This window comes from Phaeoacremonium minimum, assembly GCF_000392275.1.
Source record: "Phaeoacremonium minimum UCRPA7 unplaced genomic scaffold PA7_03_scaffold_286, whole genome shotgun sequence".
Classification (NCBI taxonomy): Eukaryota; Fungi; Ascomycota; class Sordariomycetes; order Togniniales; family Togniniaceae; genus Phaeoacremonium; species Phaeoacremonium minimum.
The window spans coordinates 12,109-40,077 of NW_006921191.1; the positions used below are offsets into that span (position 1 = coordinate 12,109).

General features: G+C 49.4%; 9 protein-coding genes across 9 annotated transcripts; 4 read left to right on the forward strand and 5 right to left on the reverse strand.

Annotated features, from left to right (window-relative positions):
• Positions 1–2,427: 2,427 nt before the first annotated feature.
• On the reverse strand, positions 2,428–3,258 carry UCRPA7_3480 (putative nad dependent epimerase dehydratase protein; the record flags this gene model as incomplete). The annotated part of the gene is made up of 2 exons (XM_007916052.1): positions 2,428–2,813; positions 3,066–3,258. 2 exons carry the CDS (start codon positions 3,256–3,258, stop codon positions 2,428–2,430), a joined length of 579 nt encoding a protein of 192 aa, XP_007914243.1.
• Positions 3,259–4,452: 1,194 nt separating this feature from the next.
• UCRPA7_3481 (putative alcohol dehydrogenase protein) lies at positions 4,453–5,656 on the forward strand (the record flags this gene model as incomplete). The annotated part of the gene is made up of 2 exons (XM_007916051.1): positions 4,453–4,825; positions 4,884–5,656. 2 exons carry the CDS (start codon positions 4,453–4,455, stop codon positions 5,654–5,656), a joined length of 1,146 nt encoding a protein of 381 aa, XP_007914242.1.
• A 313-nt stretch (positions 5,657–5,969) lies between these two features.
• Positions 5,970–7,848, reverse strand: UCRPA7_3482 (putative isoamyl alcohol oxidase protein; the record flags this gene model as incomplete). The annotated part of the gene is made up of 2 exons (XM_007916056.1): positions 5,970–7,673; positions 7,765–7,848. 2 exons carry the CDS (start codon positions 7,846–7,848, stop codon positions 5,970–5,972), a joined length of 1,788 nt encoding a protein of 595 aa, XP_007914247.1.
• A 1,611-nt stretch (positions 7,849–9,459) lies between these two features.
• UCRPA7_3483 (putative hexose transporter protein) lies at positions 9,460–11,347 on the reverse strand (the record flags this gene model as incomplete). The annotated part of the gene is made up of 4 exons (XM_007916049.1): positions 9,460–9,731; positions 9,891–10,240; positions 10,309–10,760; positions 10,844–11,347. 4 exons carry the CDS (start codon positions 11,345–11,347, stop codon positions 9,460–9,462), a joined length of 1,578 nt encoding a protein of 525 aa, XP_007914240.1.
• A 2,763-nt stretch (positions 11,348–14,110) lies between these two features.
• On the forward strand, positions 14,111–15,112 carry UCRPA7_3484 (putative nadp-dependent leukotriene b4 12-hydroxydehydrogenase protein; the record flags this gene model as incomplete). Its single annotated transcript, XM_007916042.1, has 3 exons — positions 14,111–14,627; positions 14,675–14,746; positions 14,811–15,112. The coding sequence occupies 3 exons, from the start codon at positions 14,111–14,113 to the stop codon at positions 15,110–15,112; spliced, it is 891 nt and encodes a 296-aa protein (XP_007914233.1).
• A 2,115-nt stretch (positions 15,113–17,227) lies between these two features.
• Positions 17,228–18,615, reverse strand: UCRPA7_3485 (putative aminotransferase class-iii protein; the record flags this gene model as incomplete). Its single annotated transcript, XM_007916043.1, has 3 exons — positions 17,228–17,295; positions 17,350–18,429; positions 18,513–18,615. The coding sequence occupies 3 exons, from the start codon at positions 18,613–18,615 to the stop codon at positions 17,228–17,230; spliced, it is 1,251 nt and encodes a 416-aa protein (XP_007914234.1).
• Positions 18,616–21,854: 3,239 nt separating this feature from the next.
• UCRPA7_3486 (putative cytochrome p450 protein) lies at positions 21,855–23,811 on the forward strand (the record flags this gene model as incomplete). Its single annotated transcript, XM_007916040.1, has 7 exons — positions 21,855–21,869; positions 22,102–22,138; positions 22,243–22,410; positions 22,476–23,147; positions 23,197–23,414; positions 23,557–23,703; positions 23,761–23,811. 7 exons carry the CDS (start codon positions 21,855–21,857, stop codon positions 23,809–23,811), a joined length of 1,308 nt encoding a protein of 435 aa, XP_007914231.1.
• Positions 23,812–24,526: 715 nt separating this feature from the next.
• UCRPA7_3487 (putative fad dependent oxidoreductase superfamily protein) lies at positions 24,527–25,376 on the reverse strand (the record flags this gene model as incomplete). Its single annotated transcript, XM_007916041.1, has 2 exons — positions 24,527–24,943; positions 25,005–25,376. The coding sequence occupies 2 exons, from the start codon at positions 25,374–25,376 to the stop codon at positions 24,527–24,529; spliced, it is 789 nt and encodes a 262-aa protein (XP_007914232.1).
• Positions 25,377–26,227: 851 nt separating this feature from the next.
• UCRPA7_3488 (putative -like family protein) lies at positions 26,228–27,347 on the forward strand (the record flags this gene model as incomplete). The annotated part of the gene is made up of 4 exons (XM_007916053.1): positions 26,228–26,230; positions 26,412–26,635; positions 26,696–27,042; positions 27,100–27,347. The coding sequence occupies 4 exons, from the start codon at positions 26,228–26,230 to the stop codon at positions 27,345–27,347; spliced, it is 822 nt and encodes a 273-aa protein (XP_007914244.1).
• Between the last annotated feature and the right edge of the window lie 622 nt (positions 27,348–27,969).

Here is a 27,969-nt window from a genome sequence, read left to right on the forward strand (position 1 = left end):
GGGTGTTATGTGATATCTTGAGAGGGTGTTGGTCAGCAGTAGGCACTGCTGCCCTGTTTCACTATCATTTACTGTTGTGTATATATGTAAATATCGGTGAGAGAATAAAAGGAAGGTCTTTGGGAATAACGTAGGCTTTAAATAGTGTTCTATTTCTACTCCTGTGAGAACCTTGTAAGCCGCAGTGAGTACAACAACCTGACTGCAACTATTGAATTCGTGGCCGCTGTAAAAAGAGTGACTATAGTAGTACACATCTGCCGCGGTTCCACCCACCTTAGAATCATGCATTTTGTGCCTGATTCTCGTCGCCTACATCATCGTACTTAATTCTGTTGAACACTCTTAATTCTTCGGGCAATACCCCGTTCATAACCAAAGCGCGTCCAGAGACTGGACAGGAGAGGTCTTATAAAGACAATCAAGCTGCACTGAGAGACGTCGCTCGAAAGCTCGATATAATTTCGTGCAGCTTGATCTGAATTCACATTTTCGGTCGTATTATAACGTGTTTGGACACCGAACGTTCCACCCAACCACCTCAATCACCACATTCAATTGAATCGTACGACCACAATATCGAGAATCAATTCAAACTACCTAGAACTATATATAGATCTAACATTTCTTTAGCTATTTGATGTTTATAACCACCTATCATTTGCCTCTAGCTATATATTTAGATCCTTTGACTTAACCAACGACTTTATAGTATCTAAAGAAAGTGATCCTCCTTCTCAAAGATATGTTTTCTTTTGTCGCTAGCGCTTGCTCAATATATAGAGAAGGGACTAGTTCATTTCTGAACCTATAGTTATTCCTTCAACCTCTCTCTCACCTCACAAGATTTTCCTGGAATCCAATGGGTACAGTAATGGGGTCCGACGGAACTCCGCTGGGACGTAAGTCAATCTTGATCCTTTGCATTCTTGCTGTTTTGTCGGTTACCATAGGTTAAGTCTATCCCGAAGTGATGATCGTTAACAAGACTGGTTTCCTAGATCTTCAATATTGCATACAATGAACGCGAGTAGAGATATCCTCCCGTGATAGGAGAGAACAAGTTTATTGGTTCTGTGTCGGCCTTCAACTGGCAGGACAGCTTGAACTACCCATGGTCTGATCCTGCCAAGGATAACTCAAATGACGCAATTGTCTATCCCATGAGGGAGGTTCTTAGAGATCAACTCTATCAAGCATGGTGGCTAGGACAGCTATCGAACGGATCGCCAGTTGCGCCAGGCAGATACAAGTACGTAGCTCGCGGAACCGTCCAGCCCACGAGTCCCTGTGTTCATATGTTTATGGTGTGTTAATGCAAATTATGATTGCAGGATGCGTTTTGCTGCTCTTGCGGCGTTCGGCAACCCGGAACATCTGATAATTGGCATATGGCCTAGCCCTGACATTGAGGTCATTTGAAAAGCAAAGTAGGGAATTAGTTGCAAATATTAAACACTTATCGCATGCCTGTTACGGTAGTCATTCGATCGCATTTTCTAGGATAGTCTTGGATAAGTAGACCTTCGCCGGGCTCCCGAAAGCCGGGACAAAACTAGGAACAGCGATCAGGCTAGTATGGGAGAATAGGGAATATATTTGCGCTTTCCTACCGGTGCGTGGCCCTCCATGGCCAGAGAAGAGATTTAGGCTGCAACGACTTTTCAAGTGTTGATGTTATGGACAGGATCATATCTGACAGCTTAGCCCCGACCTCATACATAGGGTCAGTATTTACCCTTCACCTTCGTCTGTAGAGCATACGTCCACATGATCCAGCTAACAACATACATACATTTCAGAGTATAGCCCTCGCATCTTGGTATCAACGCCGGCTCACTGCTATCGACAATTCTTGCTATACCACTCTCTACTTTACGGGTTCGTGATGTGCGTCGAATTGGCAATTCGCCGAATTCGACTTGATGTAGATTTAATTCAAGGTATTATGATTCAAAATCTATATGACATTTTAGGCTTGAAAGAGAACAATCAATCAAACCTAATCCAAACGAAAACCGAAAAAAAGAAAAAAAAACCCCGTACATTTCCTTTGACCACTCCTCACACTTCAAAATGAGTGACGAGTGGCAGAGCGTTGAGAGTATAGAAAATGTAGTGAATGAGTGCAATCTCTTGGTCTACGTTCCAGCGAAGATACAGTGTAAAGAGTGTACGCCTTGTACAGGCCAGAAGAGAGTCCGGTAGGGCAATATATAAGCATAAAAGAGCAGGGAACGGTGATCCTAGCGTGACGAAATGCTATGGAGTTGGATTGCAAGATTTCAGATTACAACATTTGGATCCAAGGCAGTACTCGCCAGCTTGATCTGAGAAATACTCTATGGAGTATGTCATATTGCTAGAGTTCTCGACAAAGGCAGCGTCTAGAACCAAATCGAGTCAGTCTCGTCATAATCGTATGAACTAGACCTCGTCCGTCGATGCCAGCTGGTAGATACGGTCCAGATCCTCGCCGTCGACACAGTTGATACCGTCTCTCACAACCTTATCCACAGCTTTTTCGATCTCGTCAGGTCCCTGGAACAGATCGAACCAGCCGCGCGTGTCGTCTCTGGAGAGCAGACTGACGGCCACAGCAGCGACATCCTCCCTCGTGACTTGTCCTACGCAGCCCGCTTTCCCCAGCTGCACGTGGCGGGTGCCTCGAGCATTTGTGAGCCATGTAGGTCGTAGGCTGATGGCCTGGAATGGCGGGCCGCCTCGACGAGCTCGCGCCTCCGCAAGGGCAACCAGATACTCGTCGGCTTCGAGTTTGGCCTGCCACGTGTCAGGGTACGACGACTTTTCTGCTAAATAATCCTTATAGTCCCCGTCTGACCACCACGGTGCCCTCTTCCTGCGAGCTGAGGGGAAGGAAATGAAGAGAAACTTTGCGACAGAGGAGCTGTCGTCGGTGGATGCCTTCATAAACCTCTTGGCGGCATCGCGGTCCACAGCCCACGGATTCGAAAGGGATCCTGGCGGGGGAAAAACAAGGAGACGTCATTAGATGGCTTGAACTTCACAGAGAGGACTGCACGAGGATAACAAGATGCGCTTACCTGCGGCGAAGACGACGACGCTCGGCTTTGCGCGAACCAGGAGACTCTGGGCATCGTGCACGCTCTTCACGTCACTCAAGTCGTACGCTATGACCTCCACAGTTCCCTTTTGTCCGTTGCCCAAGGCCCGGATGCGGGTGCTCTGCCGGGCGTCTCGGACCACGCTGACAACGCTCCATGACCTCTCAATCATGAGTGACGTCATGAGCCGAGAGATACCGGCATTGCCACCCAAGATCATGACCCGCGGCGGAGGCGTCATTGTAGCGATAGGCAGGAGATAGGCAAGCTGGTAGGGCGTAGAGGGATGAAAAGAGAAACCCTGCGTACAGCAGAAGTTGCAATATCTATCACTGCAGATCTACCGTTTTCTCTCCTTTTTCTCTCACCATGTTGACAAACATCAACATAGTTTGTGGCCTACGTAAAGCTGTTCACCAGAACCCCACCGAAAAGAGGGGCTGGGGATAAGCCGGTTGCAGCGCATCGCCTTGGCCGGCACCTGAGTACATCGGCCATCCCTACGCACTACATACAGGGTGCAGATGGTGCAGGCGGTATTCAATTGGCCAATTCGATAAGTAGGGGGGCCAGTATATCTGCGCGGTCAGGGGAAAGGGAGATCGGGGGAACAGGGCGGAGATAGCCTTAGTGGCAATTGCACGTTACTGGGAGTTCGCAAGACGCAGCACTGTATGTTACAAGGATGGAGGTGGAGAGGCCCCTCATATAGATACCATATAAACCCATAGATACCATACCACCTTGCCAGCAATGTGCCTACCGGGCCAAGTGTGTTCCTGATGGGCCGAGATATCATTTCTTATTGTCCCTGCAGAGGGTTCATCGGATGGTCCGGTGTGCGTGCGCACTCTCGTGTTTGTCGGGAGAGGCAAGGTGAGCTGCAAGGAACCCGGCTCGATGCGCGCGACCATCTACACGTAGATTACAGTACATCTGTACGGCACACATGCACGCGCGCGCGTGCGTGAGGTTGACTCGAGGCCGCGTACCGGACAAGTAGATGTACCTGTGGTATTGCACGTGGGGATATCTAAATACTCCTATATGTGCACATGTTACAGTACAGTCAGTACCTTTACAATATCGCTTGATGGAGCTCCATCGGAATTGTATTTGTTGCGTCATCTAGCAACAGGTTGGCGACCCTCTCTATGTAGCTGCCGAGACCAACCTCATCGGCCCGACCCAAGCTAGACGCGCAAGATGCTTGTGGACACAAGGCGTGGGTCGTGACCTAGAAGAATGATACTTAAGAGCCACGGAGAGAACTCATCCAGGGAGGGAGGAGAACCCTAGCACGAAGCAATCATTACCTTTTCGATTCAGGACATTCACAGCGGACACACAGTTCCACGCTTCGGTAATGTCTCTCAACGCGACGATCAACGCTACCATGCGGGCGGTCGCATGGTTTGGGCAGCCATACAACGTGTCGGTCATCGACTTGCCCGTGCCGGTCATCGTCAACCAGACCGATGCTATCATCCGTATGACCAGCGCTGGCATCTGCGGCTCGGACTTGCACTTTTACCACGGGTTCTCCGGCGCTTCAAACATCCCTTGGGGCCTTGGTCATGAGGGCGTTGGTTATGTGACTGAAGTCGGCAGCGCTGTGTCTTTCTTGCAGCCCGGCGACTACGTCATTATCCCTGATAATGCCGATGATGGCCACTGGGCTGGCCAGGACCATCCTCTGTCCTTTGGAACCGGCTCACCAGACTACGGTGGCCTCCAAGGTGTGTCGATCATCAGTCGCAACCCCAACTCGGATTCTGAAGCTAATCACGGCGCTAGCTGAGTATGTTCGAGTGCCCTTCGCTGACAACTCCTTGATTCCAATCCCGATCGATGGGTCCGAGACAACCTCAACGGCGGAGCTGGATTACCTCATGCTAGCGGACATTTTCGCCACTGCCTGGTCGGGGCTCACCCAGACCGGCTTTGAACCCGGTGACTCGGTTGCGGTCTTCGGCGCCGGCCCTGTGGGCCTCCTGGCGGCGTACTCGGCAATTACCCGTGGCGCCTCGCGGGTGTACTCCGTCGACCACGTCCAGGATCGCCTCGATCTGGCGGCCTCGATAGGGGCCATACCCATCAATTTCAACGAGTCTGACCCGGTGGACCAGATTCTGGCCAGAGATCCCGAGGGCGTGATGAGGGCCATGGATTGTGTCGGATTCGAGGCTGTCAACGCCGCAGGGCAGCGGGATGAGGGTGTCGTCGTGTCCAACATGATTCGCGTGGCGGCGTACGGTGGAGGCCTAGCCATTGTTGGAGTCTACAGCGAACCATCGAACAGCACCGTGGGCGCGCCATATGCTGATCGGATACGGGCAGACTTGCCCATCTCCATTTCCACACTCTGGGGTAAGGCGCTCACTGTGGGCAGCGGCATCGCCCTGCCGCTACACATCGACCAGGCGCTCCTCAACCTCATAGCGGCCGGCAAGGTGTCCCCGAGCTTCATTGTCAGTTCGGAGATTGATATCGAGCAAGCGCCCGAATACTACAGGCGCTTCAGCGACCATTTGGAGGTGAAGGTGGTCATCCGCTTCCCACGAGACTAAATGGTATGGTGTGTGCAGCTATTACTTAATAAAGTTTGATACCTCTGAGCTAAACTTATTCACAAAAAAAAAAAAAAAAAGAGGGTGTTAATTCTTTCCCTGTGAAACAATGGTTGGAACGAACTTCCATCCATTGTAGTATATATTTTTCTAATTAAAATATATGGCCGTGAAAGACAAATAAAAGAAAAGTCTAATGGCCTCAGAAAGAGTGGAGACCCCCCTCCCCCCCTTTTCTATATGCTATGCGGTGTGGCTGCCGACAGTACAGGACGACTAGTCTTCAGTAGGAAATGCTATGTACAAAGCACCTCTACACACGGCATAGCTGTCCGACAGAGTCAGCCTGCCACTTGTCACTTCCGACACAAGTTGGGCAGTAGAAAAGAGACTCGGGGTCGTGATATTCCTTGATAGCCAGGAGCCTGGGGTAGTTTTCGCCGTAGAAATCAACTTTCCAGTCAGGATCGTTGAAGTCAGCTTCGTTCATGTACGAACCACTGTCCGGAGCCAGGGTCTTCATGAAGCCAATTTTGTTGTACGTGATGTCGTGGAAGATGGCCTGCTTCTCCTCATCCGCCAAGTTGTTTCCGATGATGCGCGCAACGGTCTGGTGCACATAAGCTTTGCGCCAGGCCGGGAGCACGGCTGAGTGGGCCTGGGATGCATCCTTCCAGACCTTGCCACCGGACACGATAGACATGACGTTGATGACACCCTGGCCAACGTCGCCAGCCAGGACGCCCACAAGCTCCCGCACGGAAGTCGCGTTGCTCAAAGACGGCCCATCAAGGAGGCGAGAGCCAGAAGCCGACAAGATACCAACAGGGCCAACGTCAGCGCTAGTGTTGTGGAAAAAGCTCCAGTAGTCCCAGTACGTCACGTAGCTGGAATTGACGTAGATGGTGTCATTGTAGTGGTTAATCTTGTCGAGCAGCGTCTGACCGGCGGCGACGGCATAATCCAGAGTGCTGTTTAGAGTGTAGATGTTATGGGTGTAGCCCGTAGTGTAGTTGTCAAAGATAGGGCCCGGGCCCTCATATTGCCAGTGAGTGTAACCCGCAAAACCCGCGTCAACCAGGCTTGGGACCTCCAGGTAGAGGTCAGCCAGGGCATCCAGGAAGCTCTCTTGGGAAGCGGAGTCCCGGGGCGCGAAGCTGAGGTTCTGCACAGTCACATTCACCTGGGGATAGGTCTTAACTGTGGTCGACACGACGACTCCGTAGGTGCTGGGTCCGCCACCCCGAATTGCGTAGTAGAGGTCCTGGTTCTGGCAGCTGTTGGCCGTGACCACCCTACCACTGGCCAAGACAATCTCAGCCTCCAGGACCTGGTCGGCGCCGAGACCGAACGTATGGCTGCCCGGCCCGTGTCCACCACCCTGCACCCACCCACCGGTGCCACAGACGGTTGCACTTCCGCCACCAACGACCACGAAATTATTCTCCCTGGCCACGGCGTAGCCCTCTCCCCACATGTATGCGCCAGCCATCTTCATAGCGGAGCCGTCCCATCCAGAAGCAGTGCACCCGGTCGAGGATTTGAACTTGTCCTGAAGAGTGATGCCCTTGCGGAAGTAGCGAAGCCACACCTCCAGACTCCCATAGCCATCGTTACGGCCGAGAACGTCGTGTCCAGTGCTCTTGATCACAAGCCTCACTTTGTTCTTCTGTGCGAATCGTACGGCTGCTACAATATCGTCGATCTCCGTCACATTGACGGCAAACAAAGGATTGGTTCCTAGGGTGCAAGAGTCGGCGGTGATGTTGGTCGCATTGGCAGCCACATTGATAGGAGGGCACGTAATATTAATAGGATAGTCCAGGCCGATGGGGTTTTCCGAGACAAAACTGTCTTGAGACAATCCGACCTGAACTGCGCCGCAGGCAGCCGCGTCGTAATCGGGCCCCGGATAACAAGGGAGAGCGATAGGCTTAGTAGCGATAAGCTTTCCAGACACTGTCGCATTAAGCTTGTCCCAGGCCCCAATAGAGGGCCAGCAGCTATCGCCAGGTGCCTGTGTGCCAGCATGATTGTGTCAGCTCAATCTCGCCCTTCTTTTGGTAAAACAAGCGGGTGTCGCGAGGTGGCCGGGGTGGTTTACTTACACATTTACACGAGGCCCCCGACGCAATGGCGCCCACGGCGGCCACGCCCATGATTGGAACCGCCCAGAACGATTTGGTCGGCATCTTTTTCGACGATGCTTCCTTTCTTTTTCTTGTAAACCGGAAGCCGCAGGAATTGACTAGAGCTCCTTGCTGAACGCCTTGCTGAACGGAACTTGCGGAAATTGACAAGAACAACTTAGACTAATATATACTCCACTAGCGGCCAGTTGAGTCTACATCGCTATATACTCGTGTCTATGGCCCACCACCAACCAAAGGCTTGAGAGCTAAACATGATTGCGTGGTCAAAAAGGCGACGAAGCGAGAGCGAGACCACGATTAAGAACCCGGATTGGGGCAGAAAGGGAATGGGACTAAGGCGAGCCAATCGGTAGTAAAGGCCTGCCAGCGTGACACGGGTGTTGCGATCATCCCCTAAAATGAACAATGTTAGACCGAAGGAAAAAGGAAAGGAGCCATCTTTTTCCTAGACGAGTAAGGTAGGTAGGTAGTGGGCAGCGCCCTGCGGTCTCCTACGTTACCGGTATCTCTGGGAGCCCTAGCCCTGCTCGCTCGCTCAGCACAGCCGAGTTTCAAGCTCAAATGCGGCCCCACACCTCCACAACCGCTCACTAGCTTGCTCACGTATCCCTTCCCCAGACAGACCGAAATTTCGGCACCACATTCACTCGGATTCACTCGACCACAGTAACTCGCAATACTCGTGGTCATAAAGGTCCTGTAAGTTTCCTTTAATTTCCGAATTGCCTCAGAAGCTGTGCTTATAAAGATGGAACCTTTGTCATCTCTATTTATAGTCAGACGATCTAGTGGATACGAGTTCTCCGGAGGTTCCGTTGGCTCGTAGAGAAGCAAGTCAACAAAAGATATGACCTGAATGTCGGTAGACTGGGACTTTGCGACTACCCTGGAGGCGTTGTCTAGTGAGGTTATATTGTGGTGTTGCATCATTCTCGAGAGAATGATGAGTGTGGTCCTTTCGTATAGCCCTGTCGATTTCTCTGAAGGGTGGACTGATCTGGGTGAGACTTGTCAAGGTCTGAACAGTATTGAGCTGCTGGTCAGCCCGACTCCTCCCTCCTTAGGCAGCTTTTGCAAAGATACCATCGCTTATATGGAGCCTGATGGAACTAGTTACACATGCAGATAGTTGTACGATGCCTCTATTGTAAGAAGAACCCGCCCTTGAATCCACGATACCAGAAGTCATAGCCTCCACATTGTACCCAGAATAACATCAGATGCTGGACGTCTATTGCTAATACAACATAAGAAGATGCCAATGGATTTTCACAACTGTTCTCATGTATAGGACTCCTATTGGATTTGTGAACAATACACAATAAGCGATGATTGATTTCTGGAGCCCATCTACTCGGTCGTCCTAGCAAGTAGTAGGTGTGGTGGACGACTTGGGACATCGCCGAGCCAGATAAATTTTACTGTCATGGCTATTAGGCCGTGGATATCGAATAAATGTCTTGATTACAGGTATCTTTGCGGACTAGAACAACGCAAACACGACCACACCTTCACCGCTCTTCCCTGCTTTCTTTCTTTTTTGTTGTTTTTGGCTCTATATTAGCATTCTGGCAATGTTTATAGATATCTCACTTCTCATTGTGATGATCCTGTGCCATCCAGAGAAGCAGGAGCTAGACGTGACTATAGTTAGACACGATGCTCGACGTCGACAATGTTCTTATTCTCCAGAGCCGCGGGGTAGCTGGCGGCGAATGTGGTGGTCGGTCTCCACTTGGCGGAAGTGCGAGGAGTAGTCTCCTCCAACATCTTGTCGACCTGCTCGAGGGTAAGGCCCTTGGTCTCAGGAACAATGAAGTACGTGTAGACCAGGGCCGACGTGCAGAGACCACCCCAAATCCAGAAGACATTGGACTTCAGGTTGCCTCGGTCTTCACCCACCATGTAGGGGGTAATAACAGCTAGTTGCAGTGTCAGTCTTGATCAAGAGTCAATCTTTTACCCCCTCGACTTGCCTATCAACGTATTCCAGAGCCAATTGGAAGCTGTTGAAAGTGCGACGCCGCGTGAGCGAATAGGCAGAGGGAAGATCTCGCCAATCACGATCCAGGCGGCAGGACCCCAAGTTGAGGCGAAGAAGAAGATAAAGATCGCGATGAAGGCGACCTGTGCGTTAACAGCCGCTGTATTGTTGGCCAGAGTATCGTCAGGGTTATTAGGATCTGGATGGGTATGGTTGAAGCCGACTGTTACACCAATGATGGCGACGAGGAATTGACATGTAAGCATGCCAAGGGCGCCCCAGATGAGAATAAAGCGCCGGCCGAAGCGCTCCACGGTCCAGAAGGAAAGTGGGGTGGAGAAGACATTTACAAGAGTAAAGATTAGTGACATAAGGAAGGAGTTGCTAATTGCGCCTGTAGACTGTAGAAACGGGGTTGAGTAGTAAAAGATGAAATTAATACCAGTCCTAAAGAAGTAAGAGTTAACATCTACAAGATGTTTGAAAAGAGCTGCTAAACAATGATCTATACTTACCACTGCTGCATCATCTGAAGAGATGTACCGAGGATGGTACGACGTAGATTAGACTTTCCATGCCATATGCTACCCTTGAAGCAATTGGCCCACGAGCCAAACCAGGTGGTATTAGGAATAAGCTGACGTTCATATTCCTCATTAGCAACAATCTCGGCAAGTTCAACCTGGATATACTCGGAATCACGGGGCTGTCCACGTAGACGGGATAAGGAATTGGCGGCCTTCTCAAGTCTACCACGCTTGACAAAGTATCGGGGAGAATCAGGAAGAAAAACAAGGCCACCGCCGAGGATGGCAGCCCAGATAAACTGAAGGCTGATTGGGATACGGTAGGAGCTCTCGTCGGTACGGTCTTCAGTGCCATAGACAATGCAGGAGGCCATCATGATTCCTATCGTAATACAGAATTGGTAGCCAGCAACTAGGGCACCACGGACCTTGCGAGGGCACTGGCAAGTTGGTCAGCATCTTATTACTGAGTTTGGGGGCGATGAAGAAAAAAGAAAGAAAGACAAGAAAAGGAAAAGCATACAATTTCGCTCATATATAGGATAACAATGGCCGACTCGAAACCGACACCAAAACCAGCGACAAGACGACCAGCAACAATATCACCCAGTGTATCAGTACCAGAAACACCAGTGAGCATCTGGATGACGACACCAACAGCATAGATAACACAGCCTATGATGACGGTCCACTTACGGCCGATCCAGTCAGAGACATCGCCGGCGATAAGGGCACCGAAGAAGGTTCCGGCAGACAGGATCGAGACGATCAGGGAGTTATGGCTAGAAGTCACGGCATCGTGGCCGGGGCCCTCAACCTGGCGGATGAAGACGTCTGATCCGAGGACACCATTGATGTAGCCGGAGTCGTAGCCGAAAAAGATACCACCAAAGGCAGCAAAAGCGCACATCAGATAGGCTTTCCACGTGACGGGAGCCTCGACGCGGTTCACATCGTCGGTAGCGTGGAGATGGGCCACGGTAGTTGGAGCAACCCCGGATTCCGGGGCGGTCTGCTTCTCAGACATACTGGGCAATATGTGTTGTTGCCAGTGATGAGACAGGAGTCAAATTAGGAAGCTAGATAGCCTTAAACGGTACGTTTTGTCTGTCTGTCAGGTAAAATCTGAAAAGAGAGGAGGGGATAGGGACAGCGGATGATAAGGAACACAAGAAGACGACGATCCAGGTCACCGATCTGTTGACCTTTTGTATCGGTCGTGTGTGGTCGCATCGATCTCGTGTACGTCTCCGGAATCAAGCCGGGTTTCGGGCCTTATTGGAACCCCAAACTGGGGATTGCCCCTCCTCGCCCACCACCCTCCATCCCCCCAATGCCCCATGAGGCCAACTCGCTCCTCTATACGCTAGCAAAACTGACAGCTCCCCCACAAAATGTCACGCAAATCGGCGGGATCGCGGCGAATTTCCCCATGGTTAAGAGTTGGCTGCAGACGGCGCTATAGTGCGTAGACCATAGTAAGCTGGAGAAGTCGGCCAGATTAGCCCCGAGAAGATGCCGATACTATTCGAAGCTGCTGCGTGGCGTTAACCCCCCATCGTCGGGCCCGTGATGATTGAGTCTGACTCTTCACCAAGTCTCTCTTCCCCGTCTCGCCTGCGTCTGCGAAAAGCGCGAGCAGATCGCAAGCTGTTCCGGCCGTTACATGGTGGGACTGCCGAGCAGGCCATTCCACGGGTTCCTAAGCGCCGGCTCCCTGGTAACAAGATCACCGAGATCACGTTGCTCCAAGGGTTTGTCTTGACCTCTTGAACAATTCAATTGGCGCTAAGGCTATACACGTGTAGCTGAAGAATCTTGTCTCCCCGCCACCGACTCAGTAGTCTCAAACTTCCAAACTCTAACAACAGCTAAGCCGTCTCTGAATGAAATCATCTTGTGACATGGCGTCACCTGCCCTCTGCTCAACATTTCTTTTTGCTAAGCTGTTGCAGCACGTCGAAAGCCTCCAATCAAGCATCGAGCAAGCATTGATTCACCGGCAGACGTCTACGCATAGGCAGATACCTAATGAAGGCCAACACTCAAGACGCCGGATTGTTCCACGATGCAGCAAAAGAGCAGGGGGGATCTTGGCGTAGAACGCCTGTTATTAATGGTGATTTCTAGTAAATGCCCTGCCGCCGTGTGCCCAGGCCCGTTATCAGCTGCTGCTACAATTAGAAATGCAGAAAATGCTTCCTGTTTAGTCAGAATGAATGAAGCTGTGAGAGGAGAAAGCAGGGGGGGGGCAAATTCAGAATCCTGGGGTTCGCTTTCTCATGATTCACGTTGGACTGGAAGCGCAGGCACCCGAGACAGGGGACTGCTGACCTCGCTCGTCTCATCCGGCGTTTTATGCACACTACACGTGTACAATACCGGTGGGTCTCCGGGCCACGTTTTGCAAGCCCCTCCCTGCCTGTCCTTTGTCAGCTCCTCGACACCCTTCCTTCATCCCAATTTGCTCGGGTGGTAATGCCGCTTATGGCGGTTAGACAGCGGTTGGAGGGGAGAGAAAAGAAAAGCGGATGTCCCCTGCTCCTCCCCTCTCCCCCCTCTCCCCTTCCCCTTCCTCTCAAAGTACCAGACCAGATAGCTAGTTCAGGGCTAGGGTGGACCAGGGAGAGAATAAGTAAATGAAGTTCCTATGTAGAGATAGCTTTCTTTATATATGTCACGGACCCGAACACGGGCCCCTGTTCTACCGGCCCACTATGGCAGGCTATAACGTAATCCACCGGCTGCCGGACTGCCGGGACACCCAAATTGCACATAGCCTCGTATCGCAACACAGGCGAGATTGCTCCAATCTAATGCTGTAGAACGATCTGAAGATAGCCTCAACGGCCAAAATCAAAGTATTTGTCACTTCTTAAGTCATTAAGTAATATATAATATTAGGTGAAAACGTCCGAAGTTATATACGGGTGATTATAAAGCCGTTTAATAGTTTATAGACTTTATATAGCTAATTTAATATTCTCAAAGTCAAAATCTATATACTCTAAAGTTGTCAAAAGTTTTAGTTGATATTAAGATAAATGTGAAAGAGAATGAAAGAGGATGCTGGTTTTATATATAGTTGTATAAAGCTTATAAGTAAAAAATTCCGAAATTTCTCTGAAAAGTTGAAAAGGCACAGTCGTGCCTATAGGCCTCCGTAGTCAAGGCCAGAGACCTACAGAAAGAATTGCTCAAATATTGGTCAGAACGGCCAGGTGTAGAAAGAAATTTTGGGTAGTTTTTATTTATTTGACCAGTGTGCCCCACCACCAGCAAAATAAAGCATTTAACTGCGATTTAGCGCGGGAACGTACAAAGAGGTTGATGCAATCTGCTTTGTTGTGGGAGGAACCAAATAAAAGATCTTGGCGCTACTTTTTTATTCATGATTCGAGCCATTGCAAGCTCCACACTTTTTGGATTCCGAAGGCCCGGGACACCACGATGCTGCGGATTCCGACGAAGGACTGTCATCCCCTACCCTGCCAATGATGGCTGGGCAGTTGTTGTGTCTCGGCGCCTTGTTGAATTAGTATATTGGTCTACCAGGGAACCATTCGTATGACTTGCAACCTGTCTCCTTGCAGCTTACTCTTCGACTATCAAAATGCCAGTAGTCAACCGTGCAATTGTTTACCTGCGGACCCCAAGTGGGATACCCATACCCCAACAAGATCTCGCTCTCGTCGAACAAGAGCCATTCGACATCGAGCAGAATCCCCCCGCACAGGGCTTCACCGCTCAGACCTTATATATGTCTTTCGATCCTGCAATGCGTCTTCACATGAACACGCCAGCGGAATCGAAGGTTTTCGCCCCCTACTCATTCAATAAGCCTATCACAAACCGTCTCATTGCTAGGATTATTGGATGCGGTGCAGAAGCTGCTACCGAATTTCAGCCTGGTGATCTCATTGTTGGCTACGGGGAGCTCCAGGAGTATCTGACAGTTGAAAGCACCAAAAAGGCATATTTTCAAAAGTTGCCAGAGAATCCGTTCAACCTAGACCGGGAGCTTTTTCTAGCAGCGCTGGGCCCGCCCGGTCTGGTCGCGTATGCTTCGTTCTACAAGCTGTGTCAGCCACAGAAGGGCGAAACGATACTAGTCTCGGGTGCCAGCGGAGCTGTTGGTCAAACAATTGGACAGCTAGCAATCCGGGAAGGGTTGAACGTGATCGGTGTTGTTGGCAGCAAGGAGAAGGCCGAAAAGCTTCTAGAGCTAGGCTTCAGTAGCACGATCAACTACAGGGAGCCAGATCTAACGTTACGGCTGAACAAAATCGCCCCTAAGGGGCTCGATAGTATGTGATCTTTTCAAGACTCGGCGACTATCAACTTATTTGTTCAGTCTACTATGATAACGTCGGCGGGGAAGTCCTCGAGGCGGCGATAGAGAACATGGCAGACTCAGGTCGTATAGGTACGGTCCACAAACCCTTTCCTAGGAAGATAGATGAATCTGACTACTGATTCACTCAAAACAGTGGCATGTGGGTTTGCATCGCAGTACAGCACCACCTCGGACAAACAATATGGCATCCGCAACACGGGCTTAATGGTGGCCAAGAATCTCAAGTGGCAAGGTTTTTCTACCACCCCAGGCTGCTGGGTTTTCGACTATGCCGAGGAGCACCAGAAAAGTCTCCAGCAGTGGATCCATGACGGCTCTTTCAAACCTATATTGAGCGTAAACAAAGGACTCGAGAGCGCCCTTGATAGCCTCGCTGACATGCTGCGAGGAAAGCACATGGGCAAAGTAGTGATCGACTTAACAAGTGATCCCTAAGGGGAAAGCAATTGATTCACACCATGACCTGTCATATTGGAGGGCATACGATGCGCAAGTAGGGATCAGTGAGCTACATATATGACCCTTAATAATAGATTAACCTGTGGATGATACTCGGCGAAATGGTTTAACATGACAGCCTATATGACATTGTACAGGTCTAAGAATTTTTTGTTGTTTGATAAAAGGCGGGGTTTGGCGAATTGACCGTCAAAACAAGGAAAACGCCAGACCGCCTGAACGAGGACGCTGGGCTCTTAGCCCGCCATCTTAATATATGCAAGTTCTGTCTGTTGCGAGTTACGAGATGAGAGATGTAAGCGAGAAGAGACGTCTTGACGCTGGCGTGGTAGACCAGGCTGAGATGCAAACTAACACAGAGGAACGTAGTCTTGTGATTACCCGCTTGTCGTACTTCGGAAAAGCCTTGTCTTTGCATTATTAGAGCTCTTTGAATCCCCTCTGCCACGTGAAGCTCAAATGCCTACCAGTAAATCGTTCAGTATAGTCTAGCCCGAAGCCTGTGTCTACCTATCTTCGCAATTGCCAACAGTTTCTGCGGCATCCGCAGTCCTATCAGTGGGACTCAATGTGTATCCCCACGTAATAAGCCACTTGCATGGCAACCATGTTGTTTAATTGGTCACTTTTGTTCATCACGGCTGGAAAGAGGATTCCGGCCCCGGATAAGCCATCAATCAGTGTTGCACGCTTAGTAGTGAGGTTGAATCGCAAATGAGAAAATGACAGTATTTACAAACGTGAGCTTGCTTATAGATTACTAATTAGCGTGATCAGGAATCTCTGTTGATCTAATGGCCTAGTGCTGCTGCGCAGACATACTGGGTCGTAGCTTTGTCATTACCATTGGCCGAAGTCTCGTGTTGGCAACCTGGAAGGTCTTGCTTGCGTGCGCCATTAGCCGAGTGATTCTTGCTGCCCTCAAGACCTGGTGGGACCGCAGCTTTGTCGAGCGCTCGATCAAGAGAAGAGACATGAAGCTCAGAGAAATTACAATTTGCATCGAGTGAGAATGTTCCAGTGGATTCATATGGCAAAAACACAGAGTCGTTCGTCACTCTATATATCAAACTTCAGGATCTGCCTAGCAGAGAAACATCGTCTTGGCACCCGATTAATCGTTTTTGCTCACTCACACCTTCCTTTATTGATGAATCTCACCTTTTTGAGCATCATTAAGGAGGCGGTGTGTTTACTTCATGACATGTCTCAATGGATATGACAATTAGTCCTTGTGTCTGCAGTACAGTGGTATACCGCAGCGGTAAACAATATGAACATGACTACTATGATGTGTATACACTATGCCATGCTCAAGTATATCACGCTTCGCCGGGGCCATTTTGAGAAGCCCGCAGAAAAGAAAGGCTATGTTAAATCTGGTACTGCTACTTTGATTTCACGATCAACCAGGAACAGCACAATGTATTCTTTACGAATATCATGGCAACTGGCCGTCGAATTATATCTATACACATAGCATATGCGCTTGGGTTCTCTGGATGGACTCTTTAAAGTCAGGTATGATGCGACTGCGAAGGTGGATTGTCGCCGTGAATCGTTTGAAACAACCAAGACAGAGGGCTGGTACATGCTGCTCCACTAGCTCTCTCATAGCGGAGAAATTGGTCTTGATATTGCAGACTCAGATCCATGAAATATTGGCGGCGGTGCTAACACAGTCACTGCAAGGCTTCGCATAAGATAACGAAAGAATTGAACCAGGATGCCCATCCCATTGAGAAGCTCCTGCGTTGCTTGTTCCGGTAGTCTTCTAGGAGACTACAAACTCTTCTCACGAGCTGCCCTACCTGCTAACCGCTTCTTATGCCAAGTTCTAACTGGTCCATGGTCCTTATGCTTCAGGACAAATATGCTCGTCGCTCCACATTGGACCTTTAGATCTGAGCAATTGTTATAGTGGGGCATAAACAGGTCAAGATGAGGGCACAGGTGGCCGCACTGGAGGAAGTACATTGACAGTCATGGCTGGCCAGGAATGCTCTATGAATATTATTTCCATTGCGAATCGGTGTAAAATGATGTATAACTCTAGCTTGTCATTTGTGGTTTATTATTCCGGGTGACTTCTTAAATCACAAGCTCTTTTCTCTCTTCGATGAAGTCTTTTATAGCAGCGATAAGTACATCGGCGTGCTCTTTTGTATGAGGTGTCATCATACATATCATCGCTCGCGTAGCCATGTGAATACCTTTCTGCAGCATATCAAGGTAGAACAAGGTTGTCAAGTCGTGATTGACTGATTTGAGATCAGCTCGAGAGCGAAGTCTATTCCGGGTGAAGTGGATCGTAAGTGTGCTGCCGCACCCGGTCGCCTGCATGTTGACATTGGAGGCACTCGCAGCCTTATTAATCCCATCCTTCAGGTATTCACCCAGATCCCACAATCTCGCGGCTTCCTGCTCAGTGAATACATCTCCAAGGCAGGCGCACATGGCCTGCATCGTGATCATATTGTTGTTAAATGTGCCGCTGTGGGAGATTGAACCTGACTTGGTTGGGTCTAGCAGATCCATGACTTTGGCACTGCCACCAAAGGCACCGAAGTTACAGCTACCTCCGCCAATCCACTTTCCGACAGTCGTCAAATCAGGCTTTATGCCAAGCCGGCTCTGAAGGCCACCATACGCGGATCTGCTTGTTACAACCTCGTCGAATAGAAGAAGTGCACCACTTGCGCTAGTTTCGTCCCGTAGCATCTGGACAAATTCGGTGGTAGCAGGTAAACAACCCCCGGCAGCTTGCATGAGCTCAAGGGCAACACATGCCAGATCGTCTTGATGTTGCCGGATGAGGGCTCGGGTGCCTTCTACATCGTTGTAATCGGCAACGACTATATCGACAGGGATATTCATCGACTTGACACCGGGTACAGGCTTTACAACGAACGACGCCAGGGCACCATGGTAACCACCCTCGAACAGCATGAGCTTGTTTCGTCCGGTATATGCCCGGGCAAGCTGGAAGGCCATCTGATCGGCCTCCGTGCCAGAGTTGCAAAATCGCACTTTGTCCATGCTTTCGAACCTGGCACAAAGGAGTGATGCAGCCTTTCCCTCAGCTGGGTTGACGCCACCTAGTGCTGTACCGTGTTGGATAGCATCGATCATGGCCTTGGAGATCACCGGATGGTTGTGACCAAAAAGTCCCGCGGCATACTCGCCGCAGAAGTCGAGGTATTTGCGACCATCAGCGTCCCAGACATGAACTCCTTCACCTTTGGTGAGGATGATAGGAAAGGGGTGAAAGTAGAGGCCACCCCTCGTCACACCTAGGGCAAGACCGGTCAGAAGAGTTATTGTGTTAATAGAATCAATTATGATCTCCCTCGATTGAATGGGCTAAAATACGTACCACCAGGCAATCCCAAGAGGTTCTCTTTGAAAACTTTCTCACTTCCCGGGTTGCTGCTGGCGAAGTTGACCCTCGCCTCTTCCAGAGCCTTAGTCGTTGACATTTTCACAAGTCTAACAATCGATACAGTTTCTCAAGGACGGGAGCATGGGAATGATTTAAAACTGTCAATTCTTGGTCTCTTTTCAGTCTATATCAGGCTGGAAGCCTCTTGATTTATAATCACTGCCTCATTTGAAGCAGAGATTCCATAGTGGATGAAAGCGTCGGGCCTCCGGAGCTTATATGATTTGTGCGGATTCCGCGCACCGAATCCGGCATATACCACCTCACTTCGATGGCACGACAAAAATGGAAAACCACACGATTCTATTTGAAGGTGTGAGTATATCTATTCACTTGGTTAGTCTGTTGAGCGAGGGTTTTATGTTCCCTCCCAAATGCAGCACCAGCGCTGAACTCATACAAATCACTATCATCCCAAAAGAGTTCCATAAAGTTTACAACAATGTCTCTACAGCGAGTTGAGATACCTCCAGAGGATGGCTCGTCGTACATTCTCGACCGCATGGATGGAGAAATCCAAAGCATGCCAGGTCTTCGAGGCGTGTTCCGCTTCTACGCAACAGAAAAGCAGACGGACAACAAGATCTCCGTGTTTGCCTGGGATGGGGCTGCATCGGACCAGCCGTCTCATTATCACAAGAAGACACACGACTGCTTCCTCGTTGTCGAGGGAACAATGAAAGTATACTGTGATGGATCTAGTCGGATGCTCGGGCCTGGGGACTTTGCTTCCGTGCCTCCGGTACACCTAACCTACCTGCGTGTTCCGCACATGCTCACAAGCTGACATGTGTCTAAAGGGCTTAGTGCATAAACCAACCCCTCAAGGTCCAATCACGAAAGTCATACCGTTGATTAGCCCCGCTGACTGGGTGAATGCCTTTCGAGCATGGAAGCAGCCATTTGATGGACTTATGTTCCCCGAATTGGACTTCTTCGATCGAGCTAAGGCTGCTGAGGAGGTGCCCGAGGAGATATATGCTAAATATGACTCCTACCCAGTCGAACTACCAAATCCTCCTGAGCCATTACCCTGGTCGGAGAAGGATTCAGTACTTCCTGACGGCGAAGCTGGTTATTTCTTAAAGTGTAACACTGGGCCACGTTGGGTTCTCGGAGGCGTCTTCTCTCGACCCTTTATCACTACTAAGCAGTGCTCCGGGAAGTTCGCGATTAGTTGTATTGAGACTTCAAATGCTTACGGCCCGTCTGTATTCTCCAAGAAGATGTCATTCCCGGTCCATCACGTCTTTGTTTTTTTCGACGGCCAGGTCAACATCACCATTGCGGACGAAGACAAGCCCATGCTCATTACGGCGGGTGAAGTTGTCTGTGTGCAAGCTAACACCCCATTCTCGCTCGATTTCAGGACAAAGTACGTCAGGTTCTATTCGTACACTAGCGGCGATGGTATGGAGGCCCTAGTGCACGAGGCCGGAAATAGTATCGATCGAGCTTCATTGACGGATGAAGCATCACCTGTCGATCAGGTCAGGCTGGCAGCGGCACTCGAAAAGTTTGCCATTAAGCACTATAACTAAAACTCGTTCACTTGTCAAGCATATTCTCGCGAACAATCTTCTTATGCACGAGTGCTTTAAGTCATGGTATTATCAATAATACAATACAGAGTTATCAAACTGCCAATATCCGAACGCCAAGCTCTTGTGCAGTAAGTGGCCTTACAGGTCTAGTTGTTAACAAATACCAGGCTACATCAGTAGTGGGCTATCATCGCCGTGAGGGTAGAGGAGTGCAGGGCAAAATTGTGATTGCAAAGTTCACCACGGACGTCATGAAGGAATAATTATAGCTACATGGTGGCGATGTGGTTAAGTCAATTTGATTAATGTTCAGTATGCCGCAATAAAAGAAAAAGTGCTCATCTAATGTGGGAACTCTCCAGAAGTGACAGACATAAATCCCAGTAAGATGGCACGTAATCAATTATTTGACTCCTCATCGGCGCTGGACACTGTTCTTGATATTTCATGCTAACGTCTCACCATATGATATCAAGTGTCCGGACCTCTCGTAAGACTCGCCGTATGACACGCAGTGTACGCAATCACTGCTCTTCTCAGATCATGATCATTCCTCCATTAACCATCATCACCTCACCATTGATCCATTTCGTCTGGGGTTCGGCCAAGAAGGCGACAGCGTTGGCTATGTCGCTTGTATCGGCCATAGAGCCTTCACACGGGGTGTTCTTGCCAAATGTCTCATGGGCCACCTGAGCATTGAAACCGGGCATGGTGTCAAAGACAGGAGTATTGGTCGGTCCCGGGGAGACACCATTGACGGTACATCCATATATGGGCGTCAATTCTCGGGCCCAGACCTTGATCATGGTCTCAATTGCACCTTTAGTCGCTGCATAGGCCAGCACATTGGGCTGACATTGGGGGGCCCGGCATGTGCCGGAGGAAATGCAGATGATCTTAGGGCCGCCAGCTACGCCTGTCAATGGTGGCGTGTCTTGGAACTTATACGGCCGCAGGTGCGGCAAAGCAGCTTGTGTGAGAAGAAAGGTGCCACGAACATTAACCGCAAATGTCTTGTCCCACTGTTCTGCAGTGATGTTCTCAGTTGACCCATTGGAGAAATGGGCGGCGTTGTGAACAAGGATGTCGATAACAGAGAATTGCTGGACAGCTGCAGCGACGAGCTCAGCGGGGCCGTCGGTCGTTGATAGATCTGCGCATACAGCAATCCACGGTGTTTTAAGTGATTCACCGACTGACTCGCACACCTCTTTCAGATGCGGGAAAGGATATGTCAAGATGATTTTAGCCCCTCGAGATGACAATTCTCGGGCTATATCAGCACCAATACCGCTGGCGGAGCCGGTGATAAGGGCCACCCGGCCAACCAAAGTGCCAGTCATCATGAAATCACTAGAATAGATAACCGAATAAAATTGTCAGAGAAGCTGGTAAGTGATTTTCAATGCTATATACAAGTTTTAAAAAGAATCTCACAATCTACTACTGGTGAAATATGGGCTTTCGGGCCCACAACACGAACTTCGGACCTCGAGAGCAGGATCCGGAACTTATGCGGAATCCGACATCAACTAGGATATGAGCAATTGCACTACATGAGATGGCAGCCAACGTCAACTAATCATTATAGAAATGAGCTGGGACTGTCACTCTTCACACAACATTATTGGCACTCTGCTTGAGCACGTCGAACCGATTTGACATGACATCTCGATCATCAACTGCCATGTCCGACGATCCTCAGCTAGTCCCCCGTGAAATTGAAAATATGGAAAAGCAAAACGTATATCTGGCCTTCCTGGTTATCATCCTTGGTCTACTTTTTGTCGTTAGATCTTCTCGCAAATCCAATGTCAGAAACGTCCCAATTCTTCTACGTGACCAGATACCCTCCGCTAGAAAGCGAATGGCGGAGTATTCGACTCGAGGCCGAGCACTACTAGAACAAGGGCACAAAATGGTGATTTAGAATGGCCGAATACCCAGACAAAGCTAAGCTAACAGTCAGCTATTAGTACTGCGATCAGATCTGGGGTTACGATACCCACGACGGTAAGAGCTAATTGCCGTCCAGTACTAGTACCTAGAGGGTGCGGGCGAAGTTGAAAAACTGCTTGAATCAATCAGCTAATCTACGGATGGCTCATTTCATGCAGGAATTAAGCTTGTAATCCCTCGCAACCGATGGGACGAGTTCAGAAATCATCCGAGTTTCACGTTTAAGGCGTCGGTAGACAATGATATGCTTGTCGAATATACCAAATTCGGCGGCCCTCCTGATTACTTCAACAAGGCCATCACCGGTGGCTTGAATCCGACACTAGGTATGTCCGTGTATTTTCGATGACCAGGTACTATAGTGCCCTGATTGCGATTTTTTCCCACTTAGGCGAGTACGTTCCCGTACTCCACGCTCTGATCATCAAACACATGAAGTCAGTTGTTGGCGAGTTCGACAATTGGGAGGAGATCAGAGTACACGAGAGGGTTTTGAAGCTTGTCACTAGGGTTTCATCACGCGCCTTCTATGGTTCCTCAACCACAGATAGTGACGAATGGCTTGGAATCGCTTACGGGTACCTTGGTGCCGTAATCGCTACTATTCGACTTTTAAAAACAATCCCTCCAGTGTTGCGCCCAGTCGTTCATTTCTTTTCTCCGCAAAAGAAGGCAATCAAGAAGCAATTCAAAGAGGCTTCAAAGTTTGTTACAGAAACGATCCAGCTGCGTCGCCAGCTGGGTGGCATACAACTTGACTCCCCTCCGTCTTTATTCGACCACCTCACCACGGGTAAAAATGTAATATATGCGGAAGACATTGACGCCCAAACACTGCATCAAATGACTCTAATTGCTGTCGGCAACAGCACAACTGTCTCAAGCGCGATTCAAGCTGTATACGACCTCATCGACCGCCCAGAACATATCCCGGCTCTTCTTGAAGAGATTCAGCGCGCGGAAAGGGATGAAAATGGATTTCTGACTAGGAGTGGACTCCAAGAAATGCGTTTCATGGACAGTTTTCTGAAGGAGTCATTCAGATTGAACGGATCAGGAATAAGTTAGTTCTTCTCTCAGACTCCTAGTTCCAACACTAACCTTGCACAAAGCAACATTTGCAAGAGCCAGTATTGAAGATGTGACGCTAAAGGATGGAATCTTCATTCCTAAGGGCACCAAGATTGAGATTGCCGCCGGTGCAATTGATCGCGATCCAAATAAGTGGCCCAATCCACTGAGTTTCGATGCTACCCGTCACTTGAAGGCACGAGAGCGCCCCGGCCACGAGCACAAGCACACCTTTGTGAGCACTTCGGCAGATGATCTTGTAAGTCCCATTATTCCTTTCCTCCTGCCCCTTCCATCGACAACACCTCAGATTTGGTTTTCTGCGCGACTCTTCTCCTACCTCCCATTTGATGGATAAGTCTACGGTGTTCAACATAATGACCTAACTATACTTTCGGTAGGGTTTCGGATACGGTCGTCACGTCTGCCCTGGGCGTTATTTGACCGACATCGTTGACAAACTCGTCATATGCGAGTTGTTGCTCAATTATGAGCTTAAGTTCCTCCCAGGCAAGAGAAGACCCACGAACATTGAGTATGAGAACATTGTGAGCAAGCTTGAAGTCCTCAGACTGTGATCACAAACTAGAACTAATTAAGCGTAGGCCGAAGCAGACCCATCAGCCAGCATCTTAATAAAGAGTAAGACCCCTTGAGTAACTAACAAGAACCTGTACTCGGGGGCCATCTACTACTGGCCTGTTTGCGACGGCCATCGTCACGGGCTCGACTCTTATTTATTAAGGTCTATCTACTTGCAGATTCGTCATAGAATAGATACTTCCGCCTGCAATTTGTTTTCAAAACAGTCTCATCACATATATCCCCATCGTTACTGCAAAGGTGCTATGTACACTGATCTATACAGTAATTCACAAAAAGAGCCCACTTGCGCTACGGTAGTGTCCAGATGGGGAAAGGGTGACATTCTGCTGCCTAACAATGTCTCTGTGGTATTCGCAATTGCCGTCATTATATCAAAATATCTACAGTTTCGCAGCCGCAGTTCTTGCCGACCCTTCCCCGAATAACTGTTCAAATTCCACACTTTTCACCATGTCAACAACTCTGTCAGCTACCCCAAAAGAGAAGGCATAGCCATTGCCGCCGAAACCATACGCTGAGATGATCGTAAGACCGTTCGAGTTCTGCTTTGAATCGAGACGAAACCCTCCTTGGCGGCACGGACGCATGCCGATGACGACATTTATATCTTTCTTGTCCGGATTCGCGGGAACAATATGCGGTGCAAGATGATGCGTGCGCTGGATCTCGTCCTGAACAACGTCCATATCAACTTCGGTGGAGCTGTGTCCGGGTCAATAGCTGTGGTGGCGCATCATCGGGGGATTTTTCGATCTTCAATAACACTTACAAGTTTCCAGGCTGTTTGACGCCTCCCAAGATCACACCACCCTGGAGCGGTCTGGGAATGACATATGTATACTCCTTAGGTGCTGCAGCGTGACCAATGAGCACTTCATCTGTCTTGTCGGTCTTGAAGAAGATATTCTGGCCACGCTCCCAGAAGCACTTCTCGTCTCGGACATCGATCAGGTCTTTGCTCCCGCAGCCGCTAGCATTGACAAGAACTCGCGATTGGGGAAACATGGCATGGAGGTCCGCTAAGGAATGCACTTTCTTTTCTAGGAAACGCCCTCCCATCTGTTCGATCTTCTGCTTTAGATAGGGCAAATGGAAATTGGGGTCCAAAACAAGCGAGTCGTACTCGATCGCCTTCTCATATGGGTCTGGCATTTGGCGATCCGCAGACGTCCTGGTTATGATCTGTCGCGATAGTCTGAGTCAGCCATAGCCTCTTCTTATCGGGTGGTTTGCGATGCCTTACCGAGGTGAGGCCCTCCGCCCAAAAGCTTGCCCGACCAGCAGGACCTGTTGCGTAGAACTCAGTGGTATGTACGGGCATGACTCCACACTGCGGGCCATCTTCATTCCGCATTTTTGACCATACGCGGAACGTAATAGCCTGCAGATATTTGTCCTCCTTTGATCCCTCTTTGGAGAAATGCCAAGAGGCACCAGCCCATTGCGATGGGTAGTAAACGCTTTGACAACCGGGCAACTTGTCAGCGACGAGGACAACTGAGTAACCCTCCTTGAGTACGTTGTATGCAATGGCGCATCCTATAATGCCGGCACCAAGGATCACGACCGGCTGCTTGAAGAAGTGCCTTTTTAGGCGGAGCTCTGTGGATGCCATAATCTTTGAGAAGTCCTAGCAGCTTGATTTACCAGTTGTCATTCAACTTACGCTCTAATACCCCGAGTCGACAGATTGTTCAAGTCAAAGGATTCGGAGGAGCCAATATTGCCCTTCCCTCAACCGCCTTCTGAGGTGGAGCCAACTTATACAGCTTTGACGGCTCGAAGCTGCAGGTGGGCCGCCGGAAACCGCAGTACTTGTCGTACCACAATCCTGGCCTAATTAGTCCACCCTTACCACAATTGGATTTCAATGACAATAGCCTACTGTCAAATATTGTACGCCTCAACATAGGGGTATTGGTGTGTCAATTGTGTTGTACTGCGCAATATGTGTGTGCCTACCCACAATCGTTTGTCTTAAGAGATGAGTACTGGTATGGCACACGGGCCCCTCCTTGGTCGGTGCTGATCACCTGATCAGTTACAGGATGAGGAGATTTTTCCTCCAGCCATCGGCTTCACAGCAATGGATGTGACTACGACACCTCGCCGTCGTATATTCGCCACTGTCAACTCTCTTTCCCCTGACGGTACTGTGTCGTGTTTTCTCTTGTAGTCCATTTTCTCTTCCCCAGCTACATATTCGCGACGTAGAATCTGCTAGCGGCAGTCAAAACACGGAACACAGTGCGGATAACAGCCTTAGCTCCGAACTTTTGTATGCGGATTCCGCATTCGTGATCCAGCATCGAGTCATCCCACAATAATAACGCGATCAAACGCGCTATAGAAATCGGATTTAGTTTTCCTTGAACTTCCATCAAGTACATCACTTTCCGTTCAAACTCCAGCTCACAGACTCGTTGGTCCTCACTCAGCACGGAACTGCAAATCATAGAGAAAACCATGGTGAATATCGCAATAGCAGGTGGCAGTGGCAACGTTGGCCGAACCATCATTGAAGTTCTCAAAGAACAGACTCGTTATAATCCATTCATCCTCTCTCGCAGTGTATGCCCTCCTACCCTCGTTAAAGTATCACATTTGAACCTGTGACGACAGAATTGCTGACTCGCCGCCTTTCCTGCAGGCCACGACCGATGTTGGGGTACCAGCTCTACAGGTTGACTACACTAACGTCGACTCTATTCGAGAGGTTCTTGAAAAGAATGCTATCGACACGGTCATCAGCTGCGTCAACTATGAAGGCGATGCTCTCTCTGTGGCCCAATTGAACTTGATCAAGGCGGCTACCGACTCGTCCACCACAAAGAGATTTATTCCCAGCACGTTTGGCATCGCTTATCCCAAATCGTGAGTGTATACCATTTCGCCTGCTTGTTCTAACTGTATTTTCTGACTCCCTTTCTTAAGTGCCATAAAGGAACTTCCTATGCTGGCCGATTACTTCAAGGCTATTGACGAGCTGAAGAAGTCGGGCCTACAGTGGACCGTGATTAATAATGGCTGTTTCCTTGATTACTGGGGTCAGCCTCATATAAAGACTTTCCTTCGCCCATCGCCATTCGGCTTAGACATTGCGAACAAAGAGGCTGCTATTCCCGGTGATGGTAATACGCCTTTCTCCCTCACATATACTTTTGACGTTGCGAGATACGTGGTAGCCCTGCAGGATCTCGATGAATGGCCTGAGGTTTCTAGATTTGCCGGGGACATTATTACGTGGAATGAGTTTCTACGCCTTGCTGAGGAAACAACTGGTGAGCCTGCCCCATCCTACGCCTGCTCGGAAGCCCAAGTTGTTAACCAATTGTCAGGTTCTAATTTCAAGGTTACCTATGACTCTATCGAGAAGCTGAAGAAGGGCGAAATGACTGAGCTGCCATCACAAGTGCCTTGTTATGCTTTCATCCCCAAGCCTCAATTCCAATGGTTTATCTCTATTTTTGCACGGTGGACAGCAGATGAGGAGATCTCTCACATTCCTGCGGAGATGAACTCCAGGTTCCCTGACATTAGTCCACTCACTGTACGGCAGATGCTCAACGTCTGGAGAAAGGAGTAAGCTTAGGTCTGCTGCCCAAAGTAGTTCTACTAGGCATTCGATGAGCATATCATAAAAACTATGAGAGCAATTGAGTTACATGCGAAACCATCTTTTCGTTTCTTGATATTAGTAGAAAAGGAATTTGCAGTAGAAGCCAACGCCAGTGAAGGTAGACGAGCACCAGTTGACTCTGGCGCACTTGCTGTTGTAGCTACATGAGCCATTAGTATCGGCTGGGCAACAACTTGGTAAAGATGGGGACTATTATATCGAAACACGTGAGCCCGTCAGTAGCCACCCCCTGGGCTTGGGCTCTGGGTATGGCTCCGGGTACGGTTCATCACAGCCTCAACACTTGACGCTAACGGTAATAATATGATGGATGTCTGGTGGAACGGGGGCTCGGTCAAGAAGGACAACTTTAGTTCTACAAGATATAACTACAGCCTATTGAGTTGGGGGGCATGATGTTACCCCTGCCAGCAGTCAGGTGACTTATTTGCTGTTGCTTACCTCCTTTTTACTCGCTTCACTTAGCTTTCATCGCACAGAATAACAAGAATTGCTACTCCTTCATTCCAATACGTTATTTAAGCCCTGGAGGCTTCTATTTTTGTGTGTGTGCTATGTGATATCTTGA